Genomic DNA, 25,121 nt, shown 5'->3' with positions numbered 1-25,121 from the left:
ACAAGGTTTACTTTCTTTTTCATATAACTCCACCATTTTTGTCACTGTATCATTGATGGCAAAGGTCAGAAATATACAGACAAAAGGCTTTTATGATCATATGGGATCAGTTGCCTACCACTAAAACGTCTTCACTTGTTGTGACTCATATCTGATTTATTGAAAGTTAATCATGACAGCAATACTTTCCCTACACAATGATGTAATCACTTGTAAGCGTAAGGACGAGTTAGAGCCTTGAGGCAAACAGAAATAGTCTGATTTATTTTTCTAGGTGATGCCCAGACAACTACCAAATCAGAAGATACATTTTTTTCAGTTGTGGCATCACTTGTCGAGGACTTTATTGCAATGAAATAGAACAAACTGTTTCTGATAAAGCCTTTCAGTCAGACAACTCATGCAGTGAAGTAGATTTATTTCCATATTTCTTTTAGTTTGGCATAAGGCTCTGTTCAGACACATAAAACGAAAATCTCCATAGAAAACTTTAGGTATTAAACTACCCCTAACGGAGCTCAAAGGTGGAAGCAGAGCTCGCGGATATGGAAGAAGAGGGATTGGACCGCACACCTGGAACTTAAGTAGGACACTAAAAAGGTGAGTTGATTAGACTGGACCGCCCGCGGGGAGGAGTAGCCGGGTAAACACACTGCTCCCAGGGTTGTGTATTTGAACTCAAATGTGAGACCGTCTTGAGCATAACTATAAAGCTATAACTCTTTTCAGACAAAACTCCATTCACATGCCAGTTGTTTCATTACTTTTTGATGAAACTTCTTTTGTAAAAATAAACAACAACGTCTTAACATTGCTAAGTAGCATCTTTAATAATCCAGAATCATGAGGTCTGAAGGGTGAAACCCTAGCATGACACACAATGTCAGTGTCATGCTAGGATAACGAAGGGCTTTAGTTGCATTACACATATGTTAAACCATAAGAACTTAGCGTGCACTCACACCTCTTAACATCCCACAGTAAGTTAACAAGAACCTGGCCTACACACAGATGGACACTAAATGACCACAGTCTTGCCAGGTTCTTTGATACCATGCATAATAACCAGGAGGCCAAGGAAACAGCAAACCAAACAAACTCACTTAGTGACTTTCTAACCAATTTCAGCTTTGCAAAACAACAATACTTTCATTTAGACACAAAGCAGAACAAGGACAGACCACAGTATGACCTCTGTTTTATTCAGGGATGTAGCTGACATTGCCTATCAGGCACCAAATTATGGTAAAGCAGCCCTTTTTTCAATTATGTGCTGTCCTCTTTGGCTATGACAAGTCATGTGCAAGTTGTGCGATTGTACAGGGAGAGCATGCGGCAGGATGGGGGCCATGTTGAATGGTAGCAAGAGCTAAACCGAAACCATGTGCTGCTGTGGTTTGAAGCTTTGTCATGACTAACTACCTCAGGGAGAGCTGACGTAGATCTGGACACTGAGGGGGGAAGAAAATCTACTTTTTTTTCTCTTGACTGACAGTAACTAAAAAGAGATGATTTGTTGTTATTTAATGCTCATGAAAAGTTGACACTGAAACTATTGACCTCTTCTTCGTTCGGTGGCTTACAGTGAGTCTTCTGCATCACATATTGGAGTGGTAACTGCTCCATCACAGATTTCTGATATGATTCCAAACAGCAGAAGATTCCTCCAGGCAAGTTCATTTCCAGGCTTGTTTCTGCAGCCTTTTTCATTGTGACCTTCAGTAACCCACAGTAAACGGCATGTGCCGCTGCTTGCCACTATTACAAACCCTCGGGGTCAGCAACCACATAGAAAGCTGCATTTTGCAGCTGGACACGCTGAAATGTCAAGGGTCAACACAGAGACTACGGTTATGAAGGCAGAATGGAGCCCACAAGGGAGACACTGTGTTGACGCTGTGTTTGAACACTTTGAACAATGTTATCTCAGACAGTGAGGGGCTATGGGCCAATCAATCATTCTGTTATTGGACCAGCTCCGGTGATTATTCATCCTGAACCTTTGATTTCAGCCGATGTCAAACTGAGCTTTGTCCTTGGAACCAATGCTACCTGCATGTTCTTCATATTTCTCACTTGCTAAACAAAACTAGATGTTCTTTCCCAGCCCAACACGAAGGTAATCCACAGCAATGTCCCTGAATATTTATGAACTTAAAGCAATTGTGTCGGCACAAGTTCCGCTCAAGATATTTCCAGCTCAGCCCCTGACGTGTGAAGAGAGCGTGCACTGAGAATCTAGCTTGTGTAGGCAAGCATACCTCAACAGCAGAGACGGAATAGTTTGTGCATTGGAAAGAAAATTGCATTTAAATTTTCCGAGACAGTTGTAGTGGGCAGCAACCGGGAATTTTCTAGTGGTTAATAGGAAAAGCTCTGAAGCATACTGTAGTGTTTCCTTGGCTGGTGTACTTGTTTTGACCTCTTTCCACCTACTCTGCCTTGCAGGCCACACAAAAAGTGGCAATACAGAAAACAGAGGATTGGTGTCAAAAGAGCAGGAAGACGCTTAAACCTATCCGAGAAAAAAAAAGAATAGGTTGAGGGGGAACTCAACAAAGGGTTTATTTTTTTTCGATGTTGTTCTTTTAACGGAAAACAACACTTTTCAGACATTTTTTTAGAACAGTGGTTTTTAATTATTATATTTTTTTGGGATGTATGTTTGAATACAAAAGGTTATTACAAATACTTGAATATGTAAGTATCATAAGCAAACAAAACATTAAATAGTTAAAAGATGTATTTTTTTTTTGTATTTGTAAAAAACAAGTAGTGCAATAGTGCAATCTGATTTTACATTAATAAAAGATGAAGGTGGTTATAGAACATGTCAACAAGTCAAGTGTTATTATTGGATAAAAAAAACAAATAATTGTTTAAAACTTGTTATTAATTTAGATGGTTTGTTTGAGACTTTGGAACAAATTTTTTTTAAAAGCCTCTTTTGTAACCCTTGTGCTATCTTAGATGACCCCCCCTTACATTGACGTGTTCTCCCTACCATGACAAAGGTGGATAAAGGTGGAAAGATTTCATGTAATCCATGGACACCAGTGAGGTTCACAAATCATTGAAGAAAAAAGGTTCAGCGCACTGTCTAGTGGGTCTAGATGACCCAACTCCAACTCCAACTCGCTGGTGTGGACATGTCCCCAAAATATTGTTTCCCCACGTCAGGACAAAGCCTGGTCTCTACATTCTATCATTTTATCACTTTTTTATTTATTTATTCATTTATTTATTTATTTATTGATGTGTGTGTGTGTGTTTTTGCGGGGGGGGGGGGTTGTCGCACGGTTTGTCTTGTCATCTTGTTTTTAAATTTTATTGTTGTTTATGCACAGCACTTTGAGTGACATATGTTGTTGAAAAAGTGCTATATAAATAAAGGTTGATTTGATTTGATTTGAAATGTTAAAGTGCCTAGGAGGATAGCACAAGGGCTCAGATATGTTAAAACTATTTACACAACTATCAAAACATCAGTTATTTACTCAAACAAAGTTCTGCTTTTACTAAAGGTACTCATCCTGGATTTTCAAGCAAATCACCATCTGAATTTTTTGGGAGTCAGACTTTTAAACGTCTACAACTTTAATGACTTTCTAAAAACAAACAAACAAACAAACAAACATTTTTCATGAGCTGTCTGAAGAAAAATGGACAAGACACAGTTTTTGTTCATCTCACTTCACTCCGTTCCTATCTTAAAGCTTAAGATGAGGTAGACACTAGTCCCACTTAAGACAAAACTTTAAATGCACAGCCCAAACCACTGCGCCTGAATTCTCACCTGGTGCGCTCAGAGAAGCTGAGTTTTTGTGCATAATCTTGTCATAGTTTTTGTCTGCACAGTGTATAATTTGCCTGCTGAGGCTGTTTGTCAGCTGTGCATGCGTGTGCTTGCATGATACCGTGATCCTCACATGAGTTTCGGAGCTGTCTGTCTGCCAAAATTCCTTCCTGTTGGTGTGTTCATCTGCGCACAGACAGCAGGGTCATGGTGATGGGAGTCTGAGTCATAAATCTGCAGCGAGCTGAGGCTGTGGAGGATATCTTTTCTTGGTTTCCTAGAGAAGGTGATGAAAAGCTGGAGATAGCTCCCAGAGACAGACAGTGGCTGGCTGTGAGGCAGAAGTTGGGATCTGGGTGATAGCAGGGGAATAAAAGAGCATGGAGGGGCCGGTTCAGCAGCGGGGTGGCAAAGGAGACGGCGAATGTGAAACTGAATGTGTGTTTGTGTTGGTGTCTGTAGAGAAAGGGGGGGCAGCCGGTGTAGAGGGAGGGTTTCAGCTGTGACTGAATTTGTGATCCTGTGTTAAGTGCTCGGTCAGTGGTGAAGGCCTGGAGGATTAGACCCCCACCCTAAAACTCTCGTGAACAGCCTCCTCTCTGTCCAGCACACACACACAACACACACTCCTCCTCTCTTCCTGGATTCCAGCTTTGAGCTTTTGTGAGATTCTCCAGAGCCACCCACCACCAGCTCCTCCTCCACCCGCTCCACTTCTACACATTTTCCTCTTCGTTCTTGCTCACACACAGATCTAGCGCTCAAACATGCACGTCAAAAGACACTTTAGCATAACTAACATCTCACCATTCCCCTAATATTGCCAGAGTAAAGCAATCCTCTCACACTCACATCACATTAGTGCTGCTATCAGACCGAACCCAGACTCAAGAGCCACAGGCCTGCAGGAGTTTTACACATGCTCAGGGGGTGACTGTGTGTTTTGCGTCCGGGCATGTGATTCCTGAAGGAGGAGAAGGAAGTTTGTTGGGCTTTTGTTTTTAAGCTTGTGTTCATTTGCGAGAAGAAAGCAGGAACCCTGATGTTCTGGCACGAGATGAGTGGGAGGAAGGATAGATGAGGTTAGCGAGGGTCTGGGGAGGGCTCAGTAGGTGTAAGCTTGAGAAATTTCCATATGGCAGTAAAACGTCTGCCACTTTGCTTATTGAGTTTCTAATGCGTGCCAGGTGCTGTTGGGACGCTCTCAGGAGCACTAAGTGGACCATTTCCCTGTGTCTGTGTATAGTATAATGTTTATATGTATTTGTTTTAGGCCACATTTGGAACAAATTGTGGACTTCAAACCAGATCAAGCCCTACTTCAGGACAAAATCAATGTCTCCAGTTTGGTCACAAAGTGGTTGCATTCAAAACCAGCAAAAATATCCTCTTTTTTATTTTTATAAGGGTAGAATTACAGAGTAAAAGGTAAAGCCTCTTTGGTCATGGTTAATGGCTACGGTAAGTGTCCAGGAAGAACAAAACCATCAGGGCCAAAAATAAGCCATGTGTGTGTGTTTTGGAGTTTTCAGTGCCATCTTGGCCCATTATAATCACACAATAACAGCCTCTCTGAGAGTAAAATGTAGGGAGAAAAAAATTCATTTGCCCTTTGAAGTTTTGTAAAGCCATTTGCAGAAAAGCACAAAACAAAACCAGGATTTATTGACGGGGATCTTCCAGTTACTGAAAACACCATGTGGGATATTAGTACGTGTGTTTCAGCAATTTTAAATAAAATAAAAAAGTTTATTCTCTTCACAGAATAAAAAAATGGCTTCCATTAAAGGGGTATCTCTAACAGATTTCAGAAAATTAAAAAAAGACTAAATAAAACAGTTAAATCTAATTTTTGTTTAAATTGATGTTCTGCATTTGGAAAAGAAAAACAAAGGTGCCAGTCCTTAACTTGGAGCCCTTCTGGACGCTTTTTAATAGCGATCAGGCCAGAGTGTCTGGGCTTCGGTGGTTTTGGAAACAAATGAGAAAGTCCTCTTTGAAGTCGCCTCAGATCCTCTTACCCACGTCGCTTCACTCGTGGGATGATTTTCCTTTTAGAAGGCGCATATTTTTACGAGCTATTGAGGAATTCATCTTGCAAACAGACAAATTTTGTGCTAGTGGGACTTAACCCCGAAGCACGAAGGAGCCCTTCATGTTTCCCTGCTTGTCTTGTGCAAACGCAAAACACAAGGAGACAAATACTAACATGACAAATTATGCAAAAGGTTTTTTTTTTTCATAAGAAGAAATAAAAACAAAAAGGAGTTAATTTCACTTTTGCAGTAAGACTGTTTTTTTCAGTAGATTTAGGATGCCCTTTTACAACATCCTGAGTGAGTCTGCCCCCACATAGCAGCAAGAACAATAAAAGGGGGCAGAACCTCTAAACAAATGTTTGGAGGAAATGCAGTAAAATGCTGTATTGATAAAACCAGCAGACGTTAGTGTGTCTTTGGGCTTCTATTCATTCAGTAATTTGATTATTCTCTGGGGAATTTACATTAACACACACTGTTAGTTCATCATAACACCTCTCCAAGAAAAAGAAAACAAAGTTAAATGTCACATTAACTGAAAAAAATCCACAGTCTCTCACAACAAAAGTACTACTTTTTAAAAAAAAAAAGATACATCAAAATGAAAAAAATATATAAAAACTGAATTTCACAATTTATTTATTTTTTTGCTTCACAACTTTCTTATAACAAAACAGTCAATTATGTGGTTTTATAGTTTGTTAATCACTTTTTAAATCAGGAAAATACTTCAGAAAAAGTATTAGAATAGCAACTTATTTTTTCTCTTATAAGATAAACAATTAAATAGTGAATAAAAGTGATTCAGTTTGTAATTCATTATTATTATTATTTACAATTAATAGCTTTGGAATGACAAAACCATGAAGTTAAATAAACATTTGAACATTGACAAAAAAAAGAAAAAGTTCTGCACACTTCTTTACACACAGAAGATAAATCATTTTTCTTCTCTTTTCTTTAAACAAGAAAGTCGACCAGCTCCAGACTGACATTTACTGTGGCGTGTAAGAAAAAAGTAAAACATTGTAAATGACATTAAAAGTAATGTCGCAGAGGGTGGCTCATTTTCCTACAGCCGTGAACTCAACATCATTTAAAATCAAGAAGTCACACCTGCAACCGAGCAGAGAGGTTACATTTGCCCAAGTTCAGCCACACAGAACTCTGTCATCGCTCTGATGTATTCTCCAAGTTCATTATAGAAGCATCGAGCGACTCTTGATGAATTGAAGCACTAAACAAAGTGGGCAAATGACTGCTCGGCACGCACGTGCGTGTTAACAGTTGTGGGGAATTCACTTGCCTTTTGTTTTGTCAGCAGTTCTGCTAATCACCCCGCAGATCACAGAGTCTGTGCGGGAGACCAAACGCTCATTTCCCTTCAATTAAAGCGCTGTGATGAACTTTAAAACCCCCAAAAGGTGTGACTGTTTTCTGCTGCTGTTTGAATAGAAAACGTCATGTTTCGGAAACGTTTTACGCCTTTACTGATCCATGCACAATTTTACTAATAATTAAACAAATAATGGATATGGAGGTAGGCTAAACAAGGAGATGGAGGGAACTTAGAGTTTCATTCACCAAAGTCATTTTGGTGGCAGAAAAATTACTTCATGTTCTCCTATGATGAAAAGAGAGTTACCAGTCTAGTTTCTAAAGTTGTATTTTTCATTCAATAGTTATTTTGAAACTATTCGGTCTGTTTTGTTTTGTTGCTTCTGTAGATTTTTTCTCTCTATAGATTGAAGAGAAAACTTACGTTTAAAATTAAAGACAAAAATGATTATTAGGTTTCCTATTCTAAGCTTTATTATTTTACTATTTCACAAATAAAGCTTAGCATTTTTGCATTTGTGTATTAATTTGCTTTGTTTTTATCAAAAATAAATTAATAAGCATGAACAGATGGTGTCACATCCAAACTAAACTATTAGGATGAGAGAGGTTTTTTAAACAATAAAGTAAAGTTATTTATTTATTTATTTATAGATGAATCATACTGGAACTTTATGTTGTCTTTTGACTTAAATGTATTTTTTAAGGAGTTAAGAGCTCGACAGAAACTTGCGTCGGTCACAGGGGAGGAAATGAATCCGCAGGGGGGCGCTGTGTGTCCGTTCCTTCACGTGGGGTGAGAACCCTGTGAATGAAAGGCAGTGAGTGGGGCAAAAGTTGCAATGAAACGAAAAAATAAGAGCAGCTTCATTCTGGGATGAAGCTGTATATAGAATTATAGATTGTGTAGATTAAATAGATGGAAACTTGACAATAACTTGCTAGAAAAACAAAACTTGTTTTTCTTTTGGAAAAACAAAAAGAAAAGAGGAAGTTCGAGGTTTTGGAGAATATGGCACTAGAACACAAGTTTAAAATGCAGGAATTCCTCTTTATTTCAAACCCCGAAAATAAATGTGACACTAAGTGATTGTCAAGGTAGGCATTTTCCCCAGCAGCTGCTTGCACTGTAACCCCTCCTCCTCCTCCCGGTGCCCCTTGGTCTGTCTGCCTGCCTCCCTCACCCCCTTCTCTCTCTTCTCCTTCTTCCTCCACCGGCTGCTTTCATTCCAGCGCGCGATCCGACCGGAGCAGACGGTGAACGCAGCCGCCAAAGCCGAGAGATTCGCTCAGGGAATAAATATCTGCAAACCGCGCGGCTGCTGCTTTATAGGAATACCACTCGCTCGTGGACGCACGTGAGCCTGCGCGCATGCATATGGGAGCAGAAGGACTGGACTCTGACCTCAGAGAAAGCGTTTTGGATCTCTCCGGGCAGGCTGCTGCCCCTTTCTTTTAATGACAGGCTCCCTCTGGATATACTACCTGAATGGTGACCACGGACCGGACTACCTGTTTTGCATTTGTTCGCTCAGAGCGCAGGGAAGGGACTGGGAGCCTGGGAGCGCCCTTTGCCTGCTGTGTGGGTTAACAAGTCACTTTGGAGATCCTTGAAAAGCGAGAAGGGCTTCTGCTTTTACGCATTATTTTTAAATCATTTTGTTTTTGATTTTTTTGTATTTTGTTTTGTTTTTTTTATTTCATCGAGGCTATTTTTTCCACTCTGAACTGTCTTCTATATGAGTTTTGGTGAATGGGGATAACTCTAACCAAGGAGGCTTGACACGGCTCGGACTGGGTGCGCAGAGCGTCAGATCGGCCAGGATAACATCTCCCAACCTCAGTCTGTTTCGACTTCCATGACCGAGCAGATCGCTTTATGACAATGGATTACTTTCTGCTTTTATGTGTCTCCTTGCTGTCCGTGGTGTTGGCGGTGGAAGGTAAGAGATGCGCAGACGCAGCCCCAAACGCATGTGTATCCGCCTGGGAGCCTCTCCCAGGCGGATCACGGTCTCCACAGAGATCTTCTTTAAATTAAAGCCAACGGTTCATTTTCAAAGTGACCACCTGGCTTGTTTTTGAGGGATCACTGATGGTGTTATTGACTTTCGGCAGCCAGGCGCAGCGCCCGCTGCAGTTTTATTGTTATGCGCAGCTAAATCTCATCCATGTCAATGAGAGTTGTGGATTCTCCTCTGGAAACATCAGGTATTGCGTTTGCTGAAGCTTTCCTTGTCACTTCAAGGAAATTAGCTCCACATAGTGTTGTCTCATCGGGGAGTCGGACCCCCCCCCCCCCTCACCCACACACACACACTTTCCCTCAGGTCGGCTGCGTGTATTTTAGGGTTGTTTGAGTCTGTGGCCTTTTGACATCTGGATTGCATATCATTGACGCTCCCCTTTTGGAAAAGTTGGTTTTGAACGCAAGAGATGATTTTCAAACTTCTCCATAAAGTTTTCAACTGCAATAATTTAGTAAAAATGATCATTAACTATGATATGTTTAAACAGATATGTCCGTGTTAAATTTGATTCATTACCAATATAAAACAATTATTTTTATTTTTGAAGTGATGCACGGCCCGCTTGCACTTAATGTTTGAGAAACACCCTCTCTCAGCAAAATTCTTTGCTTTAATTTTTAAGGTTCCCTTTTCTTGCGATGTGGGGACGAACAGTTGAATTAAAATCAAAAAAGGCCTCGTGCCTGGACTGAGAATGCTCGGGTTGAAGCGGGGCTCTCGGTTGGCACACGCGGTGCCAGCAGGAAAGTAGGACAGTGTGCCACCAGCTCAGTAACGCGCCTCTTTCTCTGTTTATTTCTTTATCTTCTCCCACGGTTCTCCGTCTGGTGATTTCACTTTGTACAATAAACGTTCAAAATGTTCATTTTTTGCATATTATTTCCCCCTGCATTAGTAAAAAAGTCATGGCTTAAAAAAGGGGGGCGCTTTTTTCATTTTACATTGAACAGCGAGTCTACTGTAAAATCAAAGAGAAGCTTTGAAAATGATGTAAGATGTAAGAGACGTTTGCTAATTAAAAAAGACTGTACATCCATTTAGAAAGTATATATTCGTTCCTTTTTTATTTATTTAACTTTTAAAAAAGCTTTTCCTTCATCATGCGTTCAGTATTTTTCATCGCCTCACCAAAGAAAGAGAAAACATAAAGAAATCCATGTTTGCGTCTAACTTTGAGCCCCGTGAAGGCATCATTCCTCTCCACGGACGACATGTGGACCAAAAGCTTAAGAAAAACAACGAAGAGCCAAATAGGGAAACTTTTAATTGTATAAACGTTGTTGTTTACCATTCTCAGGCACGGATCTGTGATGCGCAGAGAAAACAGTCTTAAACAGGAGCTCTAACGCTGTCACGAGCAGAACTTTTTATTTTTATTTTTTCAGCGACCCCCTGGATCTCTCGATGACCCCTGCGGGTCACCGGACCCCAGTTGGGACACATGGCTTGAATAGACGAGCGCGTTGTTGTGCAGGAAAAAGTAGGGGGGCTGGAAAGGTGCACGAAGAACGAGAGAAGGGGCGGAAAAGAGTCAGGAGGAGTTCGGTGTTTAGTTTTTTTCCCCCTCTTTTATTGTATTAGTTTTCTGTCAATAACACAAGGTCAGCTGCACATTGTCTTGAAGTTGATGAATTTCGATAAGAGCAATCCATCCTCTGCATAATTGATTGTAAATTGTAGCCGTCTGACCTGACTGGGGGGTTTACTTAAGCTTTTAATGCAGGCGGATGATTTATTGCCACCGTGGAGGCTTGTTTTTGGAGAGGTGCGGGGAGACTCGCAGCCTGGCGTGGCGGCTTTCCTCGGGCGCATCGGGTGCGTCCTAGGGTCGCTCGGTCAACTCTGTTCTTGCAGAAATATAAAACAAACCATACGCACTTTACGCACACACACGTTTACCCTTTTCATATCCAATCTGCCGTGTGGAGCGCACCATAACACTTTTAAATTGTGTGTTTTTTTTTTTTTTTTGTCTATTACGCACCAAGCACTGTCTGACTGCCTCTGCTTGAATGCAGCATTTCCACATGTTTTGAAGTCTAGAAAAACAAACACCCATGACTATACCTACAAACCTTTTCGTCGATTGCGGGCTGAGGGTGAGAGTAACTTAGTTCCGCTGAGGGCCTTTATGCTGCTGAACTTTTAACTGCTCTCAGTGGCTGAGCTGACGGACTGCTCCGATGACAGTCCTCTGCGGCGCAGGGGCGCTTTGCTTACCTCGTTGGAAGTGACCTGTGATGCGGGGAGGAAGTGAAGGGCACGAATGTAGGGACGTTCTTCCCCAGGAAAGGCCAGTGGGTGTACACGCACATTAGCGCCGTTCCTCCTGAGGCATCCTCATGATTGCCGAGGTCAAATGGAACTTAGTGGAATAATTAATTATTAATATCAAAGTGAAAGCCATTTTTAAATATTTAAATCGAAATTTAAATAAACGTTTAGCTGTTTTTGAATGTACTTATCTACGGAAAGTTTCTGATTTTCTTGGATTGGTCACAGATCAGGGTAAACGCACATTCTGTGCGGCTCAGGGTTTCCCTCTTAATTTATTATATATTTTTCTATTTCTGGATATTTCGTGGAGTGATTACACACAAGTGAGCTCTTTGTACTGCGTGTCTGTGTTTTTATGTTGGTGAGATCACACCTCCGCGTGAGCTTTCCTGTGCCTGTTTTTGGATTGTCACTTGTCACCCAACTGCTGATTCATCCCTGTTGTCCCGGTCTAAAGGGTTGTTCATCTCGCTGCGGTTGTCTCAAAAAGTGAGAGAAAAAAAGTTCCTAAAAAGATTCCTGTTCAGGCTGTAAATGCATATATTCAGGTTATGTATGGCATTAGCGAAAATAGCACACTCTTTTTTAATTGTTTTGCCTATATTGTTAAAAAAAGACTAACATTTATGATTAAAGTTCCTTCAAAACAGCTCGGAAGGCATTTGTCCGGTGCGCTCGCGGTGCCGCGAGGCCTGGTTGTGTGGCCTGAGAAGCACTCATTGCGTGGACGCTGCTGTGTCCACGCTTACTTCGGGGACTCATTTCCATGACATTTAAAGGGAAATCACATAACAAATGTGTTTAGGGTCTCATTTGAACTAACAAAGGGAAGTATTAGTGACTCTATGGTGGCTTTTTGGCCATTACACTGGCCATTCAGGCGCTAATCGGAAATGTGCTCAAGAGGCAGGGAAGTGAATTTGCAAAACAAAAGCGAAGTCATCTATCTATCTATCTATCTATCTATCTATCTATCTATCTATCTATCTATCTATCTATCTATCTATCTATCTATCTATCTATCTATCTATCTATCTATCTATCTATCTATCTATCTATCTATCTATCTATCTATCTATCTATCTATCTATCTATCTATCTATCTATCTATCTATCTATCTATCTATCTATCTATCTATCTATCTATCTATCTATCTATCAAAAGAAAGGAAAATATACAAATTTAAATCAAAATAACAGAATAAAAAATGAATTAAGGTAATTCACATCAAAAACTCCATAGAGTAAAACATATCCCATGGATTAGTTTTTCAATCAACTCGTTTTATAAAAAAATATTAATTTTTTAATGGTATATTTTAATTTAAAAAAAAACAACAGCAAAAAAAAAAACTCAGGAAAAAAGATAAAACAATAAGTATGGTTAAAATAAAACCACTATACCCAAAAATTTTTGTATTGCTCCAAAAAATAACTCAAAAATATATTCCAACATGAATAATCCAAAAAGGTTGGTGGAAGAAATAACTTAAATGTTTTAAGAGTGTTGTTATTTTTTTGTTTTAAATCTTCAGTTTTTAAACAATTGTTAATTTCTTTCTGCTCTATTCATAAAACAAATATAAATAGCTGTCTCTATACTGGCATTTGTTAAATCTCTATACAAAGACTAGAGAGTTTTTTTTTTTTGCTCCAGTGGGCCCATTGCAGCCTCAAACTACCTCCCATGAGGGAAGTATGAATTTCTAATACTTCCTTTGGAAATACACACAGGCGGAGGGAAGGGATGCAGACACGCCACAGTGTTCATGGTTTTGCTCATATTTCAACAAATAAGTTAAAGAAACTATAACGACATGAGCGACAACAACTGTTCCAGTTCATCAACCTTGACAGGATTTGGGTATCAAGGCCTCATCTAAGCCTGTCTGCAAGTCATATGCTAAAGGCCGCCGCCATGTTAAACAGATGTAGCCTGACATTGGTGTGGACTGGCATAAAGCACTCGGGATGGTGGGGGAGTCGATGACGACATGCTGGGAGTGGGTATGGGATGCTGTGGGAGGAGCGGTCAGGTGGCGCTTAGGTTACGGAGTGGATTTGGATCAGAGACAGAGTGCGCAACAGAGTTGACAGACTTTCCAGACGCCACGGGCCTGTGAGAGCACTCAGGCACACACAGTGATGGTTCATGGTTCAAATGGCGGCATGGAAAGATTCACCGAGCTGGAATTTCACAGGCAGATAAGCAGCAACTGTGTTTGGCCCGTTGGGGCCTTCAGGCACCGGGAGGTGGATGATACAGAGTGACCGCTAAGAGGAAAGGACCATGGATGAAAATAAGGGTTCTTTTCACCCAGTGAACTTTCACGCATCTTGATTTACAAATTACAACAATATGACAGAATAAAGTGCATTCATATACAGTAGCTGAGTCATTATTTTCCTTTATTTAGTTCTAAGCCTCTGTAGTATTAAATGATTTTGTGTTTGTCATCTAGTTTAAAAGCAGTACTTAAAAACAAATTGAATCAAATTAAAAACTCTTTAAAATATGCAATTTTTGCACACACCTTATTTTTGAGTTTTAGGTTTTTACCCAACAGTGTATCTACGGTATATATTCATATAAAACATTTAAACAAATCTTTTTAAGTTGTTTTAATACCTTTAGCTTTGTAAGAGGGGATTCTAAAACAGAAATTTGATGGACCACCAAAGTCTGTGTACGTAAAAAATGATTGTTTTGTAGACATGATATTTGTGTGTGCAGTCTATCTGGAAGTCCCAGAGGGGCTTTGCGAGATGGCAGGTCTCTGACACAAACTGTTGAGAGCAAGCAGGGGAGGGTGAGGGTGTCTTGCCTGCGCGCCATGCAGACACACACTCTGCTGCTGTCTGCAGCTAGCCAAGCAGAATGAGGGAAGCAGGGGGAAGAGGGGGACAACCGGGGAGCAAAATAGAGTCAGCAAGAGATTTGGTGCTCATTGGGAGAGCAGTATGGGTGGTACATCTGCGTAATACAGGAGTGCGTTCATTGGTTGGTAACAGGGACAGGGGTGTGTTTGTGCATGTGTTGTTGGGAGTGCAGTTTACCTAGGTGAGCAGTGAAAAAGATTTTTTAAAAAAGGAGTAATGCCATAATTGCACAGAAATACTTAAGCGTATTTTTAATTGTTTTGCATTTAAAAGACTACAAAGTGTGACATCACCCTGTTCTTTTCTGTCACCACTGACACACTTTGACAAAGAAGTTTTAAGATTGAAAAATGTCTTTGTTTTTTTGATTGGAGCAAAGTCCCTGCTTTGTATCATAGCTATGTATTTTTTTGATTTGTTAAACTGAAACAAATAAGAAAAGACCCACTCCAATAAAAATTGTGTTTTTGGTGTTTTTAACATGTTCTTGTGGCTTTTTTCTGATGACGTATATATTAAGAAAATTAAGCTTAAAATGGCATTTTGGAGTATTTGTTTATTCAAATAGTTGTGAATCAATAGCAGACAACAATGCTGTTGGAAAAGCTTATTGGTGTAATGTAGAACATAAAATGTCCCTATTGCACTCCATTTGTCTGCATCTGCTTTTGGATGACTGGATGTACGTCTTCCTTTTCCCCCCCTCTGATCTGGAATCTGGCTTCAAACTGGATTACCACTTTTGTTGCACCGCGCAATATTGTAAACATACGGATGATGGGAAGTAGTGGCAGGGTTGCTCTATGCCGACAGTCTCGTCCACAACTCAGAGGCATATTTCGAACAAACTACTGCTGCTCTGCGGAAACCATGTCCTAGAAAACCTCACAGGTTTTTTGATGACATATTCATTATTTAAATTCCTTAAAGACCACTATTTTTTGATGGAAAAGATGATTGGAGAGGGAATTTAAGATCTTTATAATTCTTCTTGAAATACATGACAGACTTTGAAAACATTGTTGAGATTTGTGGAACTATATCAATTGCTGTCGGAGCTAGTGTTTTATTGGTCCTTTTGCTTTAGGTATCTATAAAATGCAGCGGAAATTACCAGGTGTCTAACTGTCCAAGTTATAAGTGAGTTAGTACCGGCTGGGATGTCAACCTATAGCCAACCCACAACCCATGACCCCTACCCAGAGACTATTAACGCTCCCTTTGGTTTTTTTCTGAGGTGGGACTCACTCCCTAAGGTTAGTCATAATTCTTCTCAACAGGAGGTTTGCCAGCACAATTAAGACCCATGTGTTGTCTGTTCCAAGTTCAACTGAACAATTTTCCACTGAACACAGACATATTCAGCAGGCTAAGTCCAAAACACAGTCAGAGTGACTTGGTCAGCATTGTTTGCTGGTATTATTCTGTCATTTTCTGCCACTCTGCAAATTTAAGCTTTAGATGCTGGACTGCTGCATAAGGACACATGACAGCCATTCTTATGCAAGTCCCAGAAGAACACCACAGGGCCTTCTCCTACCACACCTTTTTGAGCTTTCCAGTCTTGTAAGAAATTCTTGCAGAGGGAGCAGAAAGGGATCTTTGACATTTTCCTTCAAGAGTGGCCAGTTCCATCTGTGTGGGGAGTGGACACAGCTGTAACTGCGCTTCTAGGGAAGAAAGCCCACATTACCTGGTTTTAGCATCTTCTGGTCTTTATACATGAGAGAAAAAAAAAGGGAAACTAGAAAGGGGATTTTTTTTTGGGTGAGTTTAACTATAGCTGGTTGGTTAATGATATGGCACTTTGAGGCAGAGGGCATAGCTCCAGGCCTTGTTCCTCTCAGAATCAGAGGAACAGCTTTTGGTAATTTTCAAACAGCCATCCTGAGTAAACCAGTATGTGATGATAGTCACCGCTTCAAAGCAAAAGCTGAATTCATGACTGATGTGATGGACTCAAATGTCTACTGTGATTACCCATAATACATGTGTGAGAATGGGGTCTATTACTTCGCGCAGAGGTCGGTGTTAAAGTCTTCCTGTTCAGTCCAGAGTTGTAGCAAGAGGCTATTTCACCTCACTCTCTACTGTGTCTCATCCTTGGTGTGAAAAACACTCACCACCTGCACTTCATCTACACTTCAAACGGCCCGCAGGCAAGAGGAGGGCTCCTCACTATTAAATATTTCTCTCTTTCTCCTCTCATTTTGTCCAGAACAGCAGCAGATTTAAGCAGACTGCTGCTTCCTTATCAACAGTTCACCACATTCACCCTGATCACCTTAAACATACTCCTCTGAGCAGCTAACCCAAGCAGGTATTAATAGCAGCAGCAAAACTCTCATTTTATCAAGACATTTACATAATCTCGTGGATTTATATTGCAGCGCCTTTTAGATGTAGCTGTCTGTTGGGGGCATCCAGTTAACTTCACCAAAAGTTAATGTGGAGTAAGTGACACATTAACTTAGCAGCTTATACTAGTGCAATATTCAAAGACCAGTGAAAAAAAAAAAGGCAAGAATGCCTAACGGAGGTAAGTTTTTAAGAGGGCAATATGGCAAATGTGGAGGTGTTCGTTTTGGTTTGTTACTATCCAGGTGGCCTTAACACGGGTCCATTTGGTTTGAGTGCAGCAGACACGGAGCCATAAAGTTGCATGTGGGATGCAGACACTCATGGTGTGTTTTTAGCTAGAGAAGGAAAAACTGTAAGGGAATCATCTTCAGCTGCTTCTTTTAGTTCAGGGAGCTGAAAAGATTCAGTTTGTTGTATCATTCAGCTTTTTTTCAGACAAATATGTTTGTTTTGCTGCATGTCATGCACAGTAGTTTTGTTTTTACTTAAGCTTTTGCAGGGATTTTACACCATGATAAAAGCATCAGACAATATCGACTCCCCCCACCCATGAAAAGCTATAAACAGCTCCCCTTTCACACTCTGTGGAAGTCCCGTCTGACCTTTCATCTCACTCTTTATTTCTCACACACACAACGTTATGGTTTCCCAATCACACTGCAATACACATGCACATCTGACCTCCTGCTATTATGCATGGCCCCTCTGAAGGGGGGCCACAACTAATGCCCCCACACAATCTTCACCTTTGCATTGTCATCTCGGAGTATAAATGCACACTCACACCGCTCACCTCTCTGCTAATGAATTAATCAGCTGGTTCCACTAATTTCATTTCTGTCAGGCCCAATCGAACAGCCTCTTTACCTTCTGCGCTAACAGAGCAGCAGGGGAGCACAGACTGAGAGCAGAGCAAAGGCTTGGGAACGTCCAGTCAGTTCAAAGACTCATTTTTTTATCTGTTTTAGTTCCATGGAAACATAGAATTTTTATTTTTTGCAGAAGAGTGCAATAATTAAAGAGACAAAAGAAAATCCAGGAAAAGATATGTCAAACTTTTGCCTAATGACTAAACTTGCCATCACATTTTGCTATTATTAAAAATTAGCAAGCAGTTTTTACTTCATACCTAATGAGTCAAATTCAGAAAGGTTATTACTGCTGGAGGTGTGTATGAAGACCACACAGAGAGAGAAGAACAAGGAGACAAAAAGAGGAAATACACTGAGTTCTGACTTTGTAAAACCATGTATTTTTCTTTATTGGCTTACCACTTTATCCCAAAAGTTGCTGAGAGAAAAGGTTGTCCAGCACAGAGGTTGTTAGGAACCAAGGTTAGCTTTGGAAAATGAAATGGAAGGAAAAGATGGTGAGGAGAAGAATAGGAGCAAAAATGCTGTGAGATTTGTTTGAGCAGAAAAAGTACAGTACTCTGTAATTCTCTGACTTGGACACTTGCCAACATTTTATCGTCTGAGTCTTTGCTTTCAAACTATGCAGCTTACTCCCAGACACGGGATTGCACCTGAGAAGAAAGATCCACTGCTTTCTATCAGTGCCTTTAACTAACTTCTATCCCCCAGTCTCTGTATCTTGCACATTAGTCCCAAATGAAAGGTCCAGGCTTTGATGTAGTCTGGAGGGAATCTGCTGGAGATTTTTTAATGAGCCTTACAGTGCCAATCAATGGAAGCATTGTGCGACAACTTCAAGGAGTATCCAATATTGTCAGAATGGGTGAGTCAATGGCTGATGGGGAAAAACAGTAAAAATAAAAGGCAAAGGGAGTCAGTAAGTAAACACAAATCTAATATAAATTTTGGTTAAATGTTTAACAATAGTCGAGCACAGTGTTGTTTTATTACCCATCTCTGCTCAAATGTGCGAGAAATTGTAAGCCCTACTAAATTGTTTTATCAGTGAGAACAAAGCATGCTGTTATTTACCAGCATCTGTTCTTTTACGATGTGCCATGGTTTATCTTCAGCTCGCAGGTTGATTTATATGAACCAGTGCACTTTATTACCATTTGATCTGAGTAAATCTGAGACAATCAGGTAAATCATTAAGTCCTACCAATACATATTTGAGTAGTTCTTTGACAGATCTCTGAAAAGGAAAAAAAAATCCTCAAGAGTTGAAGTTTTTATCATTTACTTTTTCTTACCCTTCCGTCAGTTTTGTGTTTTATTCCTTTGTAACATCATGTTTATCCATGACCATCTGCCCTCTACCAGTTTACAGAGAGGGACCTGGCTGCAGTCAAGTCGGCGCCTGACATCATCGACTGACAGCAGAAATTATACAATTTACCCTAACCCTAACCCAAAAGTGTACAAAACCATAGACAGTTTTTTAAATTAATGCTTAAAACAGGAAAATCTGTAACTGTTTGGGTCACCGGTAAACCCTTTACCTGCCCAAGACAAAACCAAAAGGAAAAAAAAGGTAGTTTTCTGCTGCTTATTGCATAGGGGAAGAAAAACCCACAATTTTTTTAATATTTTCTAAATCTGCTCTACTGTTTGGTTGAGATGGTAGTTAAAGGATTTAAATAAAGTTTTTTTTTTAGCAATAATTTGGACTTCCGATTCTGGTCGACATCTTCCAGCTCTGAACATTGATGTATGCATCCAGTTCTTCTTGAGTTCACCTGTAACTGCATGTTATCGTTTTCACAGTGGGCTCTATTTGGATTTTTTTCTCTTTAAGCTATCATAAGATCTTGCTTTTGAAGGCCATTTTTCCATCAAGTTGATGGAGTCTAGATCATCAAGATGATTGATTTTGATTGTAGGGTGGAAATTCTGCAGTATTTGAAAAATACTGTGCTGTGTATTGCACAAAAGCATAATTGCTACTTCGATACAGGAAACGAAAGAAAAAAAAAGTTCAAAGAGCTAATCTTACTTGACAGGTCAGTTATATGCTTTTATGTCACCACACTATTGTTGCTCTTGTCATTTTTTCACAAAACACGTTTCCTGTATGTCATGTCGGACAATATGAAAGATTGGCAGAGAAAGGAAACGTTACAAAATGACACGCCAGTGTGGCTCAGTGGCATGTAACTTAATATGCTGCTTTGGGTGGCAGACGGTATCTAAGTGTGAAAGTCTGGAGCTGTCTTTGTTTCAAAAACCTATAGCCAAATGGCTTAGAGCGTAAAAACAATCAACAGAGACATGAAGGTGTAGGCAAGAACACACACAGATGTCAGATAACCCCTGTCCAGATGGGGTTCAAGTGAACTCAGGAGAAGGCAGTGGGGGTGGGCAATGTGTGTGCCACCAGTGTCAGAAAAAGGATACAAAAGCATTATCCCGTGCCACTTTTGGCCTCTTTTAATCCTCAGGAGTCCAAGAACTAAAAGGCTGCTGATGATTAGAGATTCAATTTAGCATGCTATCAATCAATGCCACTGAGATAGGCAGGGCTGCTGGAGATAGCCCATCCCTGCAACCAGACCGGATTGGTGTCTCATGGGATTCACACCCTTTCTCCATGCTTTGTTAATTAAGCGACCAAGCTGCCCCAGCACTTACTTATTTATGAATCTTGGCTTTGACCCACACTGGAAATCACTTGGTCTTCCCTAATTAGACTCTCACTAATGGCTCTGCTTTCAGACAATTCTAGACCCCTATTTTGCCAGTGCACACACCAAATTGTAACATCCATATGACCTTGATGTTACGCAACCCAAGTTGTGCGGTGTTTCAATAGTACTGGATAAAACACCTCTCAAGGGATAATGAGGCAACACTTAAAGAAAATCAATTTCCATCTGGCTAAGTAATTCCCTACCTGTTTATTATTCTACAACTACAGCAGTCTCATTATCTTCAGCCATAACAATTGTTAAAATTAAAGAAACAGTCAACAGAAAATGTGGTAAACATTTACTCCTTCTGGAATTTTGGTGAATTATCAACAGTTTCACTTAGGATGGAGCCCTCCAGAGGTCACCCATGATTGATTAATGGGTGATCTTTTGAACTGAGTTTGTTGCAAACTCAAAAAACTAAAGGGCGTATGGCCACCAACTTCATAACACCTTTTTCATCATGATATGAGCGACAGCAGTATGACATCATTCCAGCAAATTTCATCTTGTAATCACTGTAGCTACCAATTTCAGCAAACACCCTTCACCAGAGTTTCTTCCCCAGTTTCTTTTAATCATGAAGTCACCCTTCAGGGTTGAATCAGTAAACCCATTTGCTGTGGCCTTGTGTGGCGTGCTTTGATTCCTGTAAACAGTGGTCCTGAGTCAGATTTAGTGGCCAACAGCCCGAGGGATTGATTTGTATTCCTCCGACTTTGGCTAGTTCATGGTCAAGGCTGAAGAATAATCAGGTCAGTGATGATCTACACCCTGTGGTTGGAGCATTATTTAATCTAACTAATTTCCTTGGACCACCAAGTGGTTTGGTGTGAGTGGAAGTGAAACTAAAGAGGGAAAACACTGGATTTTTTTAGGCGCCTTACATTCCTCATGTCTCCATTTGTAGATAACATTAAAGTTGCATCCCATATTTTTTTCATTAAAATTGAATATTAATCACCAGAGTTTATAACAGGAGAGGAACCTAACTGAATGCAGGGCTATTCTGAGTCAGTTGGGAAACATCTAGAACAGTGCAGTGTTTTAAACAGCCTCTTGAAGATGTGATCTTCAGTTTGTATGCATGATTTCATGTTGCGCAGCATTACTCACTGTTTTTGCTCACATTTTGGTCATTTGCAGCAATTAAACTTTTTTTTAGGATGTGTAATGCTATTTGAATCAAAAGATAAGAACATTTGACAACAAATATCATATTGTTGATCCTTTAGTAGCGCATTTTTTTTATTTAAAACAAAGCCAAAGCTTATTTTCCTTCTAAGCAAACACTACACATAAATACTGAGAGACTCACACCAATAGCACACCACTGTGACTGTGTGCTATAAACACCTATATACACAGTTCCACAGATGTTCGATGGAAATTCATGTTTTTTGTAACAGAAAAATGTGTGTGCATGCAAACACACATTGTGTGTCAGCACATTAATCAATGGGTGCCCAGCGGCCCTAAGGATAAGGGCTGCTGTGTGTGTATGTTAGTGCAGTGGTGGTGGTGAGGTATAATTGGTGACACCCCGCTCCTTCTTAACTGCCAGCTTTAGTTACACATCAATGAAGGGTGAATAATACATTAGCTAGGGTAGCCTCTATACCTACTGCATATCCCAAGAGAAACAGGCAGATGGAGAGACAGACAGGTGAAAAAAAAACAATACAGTATAAACCTTCTTTAGCGAAGTCTAAAAAAGATATTTAACTGGAAGCTGCTTGTCTGCTTGATACTCTTCAATCATTCACATACTCTTCAATCATTCGCAACTATCAAACTTCACACCACCTCATTATATACTTGTTGAAATTGTCCTTCTGGTATTCTATAATTCTTGTATTTATCTGCATCGTGTGCATGCATCCCCTACATGCTGGGTATAGTGTCAGTCCCAGTTTAATCTGTTTTTGTACAGTATGCAACAGATGCAGTGTGTGTCCATATGTGGCAGTGGCACTAAGTGCTGTATGATTTATTCCTTCTTTCGGTGGTGTTACTGTCTGGAGCCCTCTGCGTGTCATACCAATGCACAGAGGTCTTTATGTAATTGCAGTGGGCCTCTGAAAGCCCCTTGCCATATGGACCCCAATAGCCTTGGCTCTCTAACTGTCCATCCGTCAATTACTTTTAATTGCTTAGTGCCGGGATTCTTAGGTGTGACTATTGAACAGTTTCTTCATGGGTTAAATACATCAATATGTATTAAGGTTTGGGACATCACTATTCCCCCTCCATGTGATCAGAAAAGGCTGAGCTAGGCTGAAAACAGAAGCTAAGGGGCTAAATCAAGAAAAAAACGTGCCTACTTGTATTGGACGTTAGAAATATTTATTTAGAACCCCTTCTCTCAGATTCACTTTTACCTTTTCTTTATAATTAATATGCAAAAAGGAAAGATAAATAAAATAAAAAATATACACTATTAATAAAAGTTTAAAAACACAAGCTAAAACTTGCTATTTCAAACTGCAGTTTGAAAAAGACATATTACACACTTTTTTTAAACTAAAAAACTTGTTCTATTTTATTTTTAATGTCTTTTAATGTCATTTGAAATTCCAAATGCATTTTACAACACAGAAAACAGCAGCTTACATTAATAAGACCTATGAAAATGTGACATTTGAAAAAAAAAATCACAAGTATTAATTTAACCCACTTTTTACAAGATACTATAATTGCCAGTTAACAACAAGTAGATTCACTCTTCACTCCTAATGACTGCTCTCAGAAAGGTAAATTAAAATGTGGTGTCTGTCTCAAATGTGCATCCAAAGAAGCATTCTCTTTTTTATCCTAAATAATTTGAAGATTTAAGTTTTCTTAAAAGCTTCAGAATTATTTAGTTTTCTTTTTTTTCTTATAAAAACGGGAATCATTCGGGACTGGACTCTTGTTTGAAAAAGCAAAACAAACAAAAAACAAAACAGAGTTTTATTACCTACATATAGGTAAATGTAAATGTAAGTGTAAATTACATTTGAAGGAAGCCACCAAAGTAGATTTGCAGAGATGAACTGAAAGTGTTTATTTTTAAGATTTTTATGGATGTTTCTAAAGCTCCATCTCAAACTTCTATTATTCTTCTGGACTTCTTATTAACGGTGCTCTTAGTTACTAAAAAGGCCAAATGGATTTGCATGGGAGAGGTTTAACAAGTCAAGTTAAACCAGCATCTAAGTGTGAGATTAATTAACTCTGTGTCGATTGAGAATAGAGACCCAACAGGGGGGAGATAAATACAGACAGATAGTGTTCTTAACAGCGTCCACTCCAAACACATCAACGTGAATAATCTAATCAAGCCATTAGTGGATATGGGTCTTTTAAAAAAAAACTACAAAAAATAAAACAGGCACTAATAATAATGGTGTCTCCCTTAACCTTTAGCTCGGAGCTAATTTTAACAAATGACACATTTGTCTTCCACCAGCACTTTAACTACTTAAGCATGCCCTTCACAAACTATAAAATAAATTATCTTAGCATGCAGCATTTGTTACCAGTGACCACCTTTGTTGAGTTGTCCCTATCAAATATTAATACACAAAAGCCATCAGCAGACATTAGACTGCGTGCTTCCATCGTATGCAAAAGAAGGAACAAAAGCAACAAGATTGCAGAATGTAGAACTTTTACACTTTAAAGTTTGAATGAAAGGTGGTTGCAGGACAGGAAGCCACACCAAGAGATGAAAAAAGATCAAGATGAATGAGAGCGGTAGCCATATGTGTTCAAATAAAGAGCTTGTCATAAAGCTTGAAACAAAGAGCTTCAACGGATAAAAGGAAGGAAGGATTTCTGAGAGGAAGAAAATGAACAAACCCATGCCAGCCCAGTTTACCTATGAGAATGTTGCACATAAACAGCATCTGTTGTGTGAATTCAGTGGGTCTTTGTTGGATTTGTGATGTTGTTTGCCACACTATGGGTCCTTCTTTTGTTTTTCTTTTCTTTTCTTTCCCTCTCTTTTTATTATATAATGCAGCCACTCCTCAACTTAAATGTAAGGTTGCATGGAGAGGGAGAAAGAAAAAAAAGTCTCTCTTATGTCTGTGTAAATGGATTTGCGTGGCTGTTACAGTAAGGGCGTGTTTGTTTGTGAGAGTGTTTCAGTCACACAGGCCCTCAGAGCTCAGACCTGGCTGGTTGCATTCCTTTCTTCTACTGTCTTTGTGTCCCCTTTGTTTCTGGTAATTTTGACCTGAAAAGCTAATGTTGAGGAAAGCAGGTAAACGGTGAAACAGTGAAGTGGAGGAGCCAACGAGCAGAGCAAATGAGACTCAGATCATGATGATGCATGGGTGTGTGTATTAGTTAAATGGCATAGTGAGTAAAATCATTATCCCTTATTAATCAAAATCCCCTTTCAGCTCATGACTTCCTTTCTTCAATAGAAGACATTTTTTTTTATCTGGGAAAGTAAAATGACTGGTAAAGAAGTGAAGTATTAATTATTCTATGGCTTCGACATGAACTATTATTTATTTTCTAACTGGCCAAACGAGAGCTTTAAGTACATCTGGTTGGAATGAATGCCATTCGAGCACCTCGACTCCCGCTGTGGTTATGTCATTTTGTTTACCCTCGCTGTGCGAGTTTTTAAGGAGATACTGAAAAGAAAAAGGCAAACCACAGAAACTCTTGATTTCTACCACAGACTTTTTCAAACTGGTTTAATTGGAAGCCTCTGGCATGTGGAAAAAATGTGGGCTGCACTGGGGCTTTGCCCCCTCTCAGCAGAGGCACAGGCAGCTGTTCCGGGTGTAGCAGGAAGT

General features: G+C 39.8%; 1 protein-coding gene across 6 annotated transcripts in view; it reads left to right on the top strand.

Annotated features, from left to right (window-relative positions):
* The first annotated feature begins 8,373 nt into the window (after positions 1-8,373).
* ephb3 (EPH receptor B3) overlaps positions 8,374-25,121 on the top strand; it is a 52,807-nt gene continuing 36,059 nt past the window's right edge. For 3 of the 6 annotated variants that reach the window (XM_011473975.3, XM_020702346.2, XM_020702345.2), the window contains exon 1: positions 8,375-9,116. In XM_011473975.3, coding sequence (XP_011472277.1) covers positions 9,053-9,116 — 64 coding nt within the window. In that variant the 5' untranslated portion in view covers positions 8,375-9,052. Of the gene's footprint in view, positions 9,117-25,121 lie in introns of all 6 variants that reach the window. The other 3 variants (XM_011473973.3, XM_011473972.3, XM_020702347.2) reach the window with 2 other exon arrangements.

Source organism: Oryzias latipes, chromosome 4, assembly GCF_002234675.1.
Source record: "Oryzias latipes chromosome 4, ASM223467v1".
In the NCBI taxonomy this organism is placed as follows: domain Eukaryota; kingdom Metazoa; phylum Chordata; class Actinopteri; order Beloniformes; family Adrianichthyidae; genus Oryzias; species Oryzias latipes.
The sequence above is the reverse complement of the archived record's forward strand: the minus strand, read 5'-3'. Positions and strand labels throughout refer to the sequence as shown.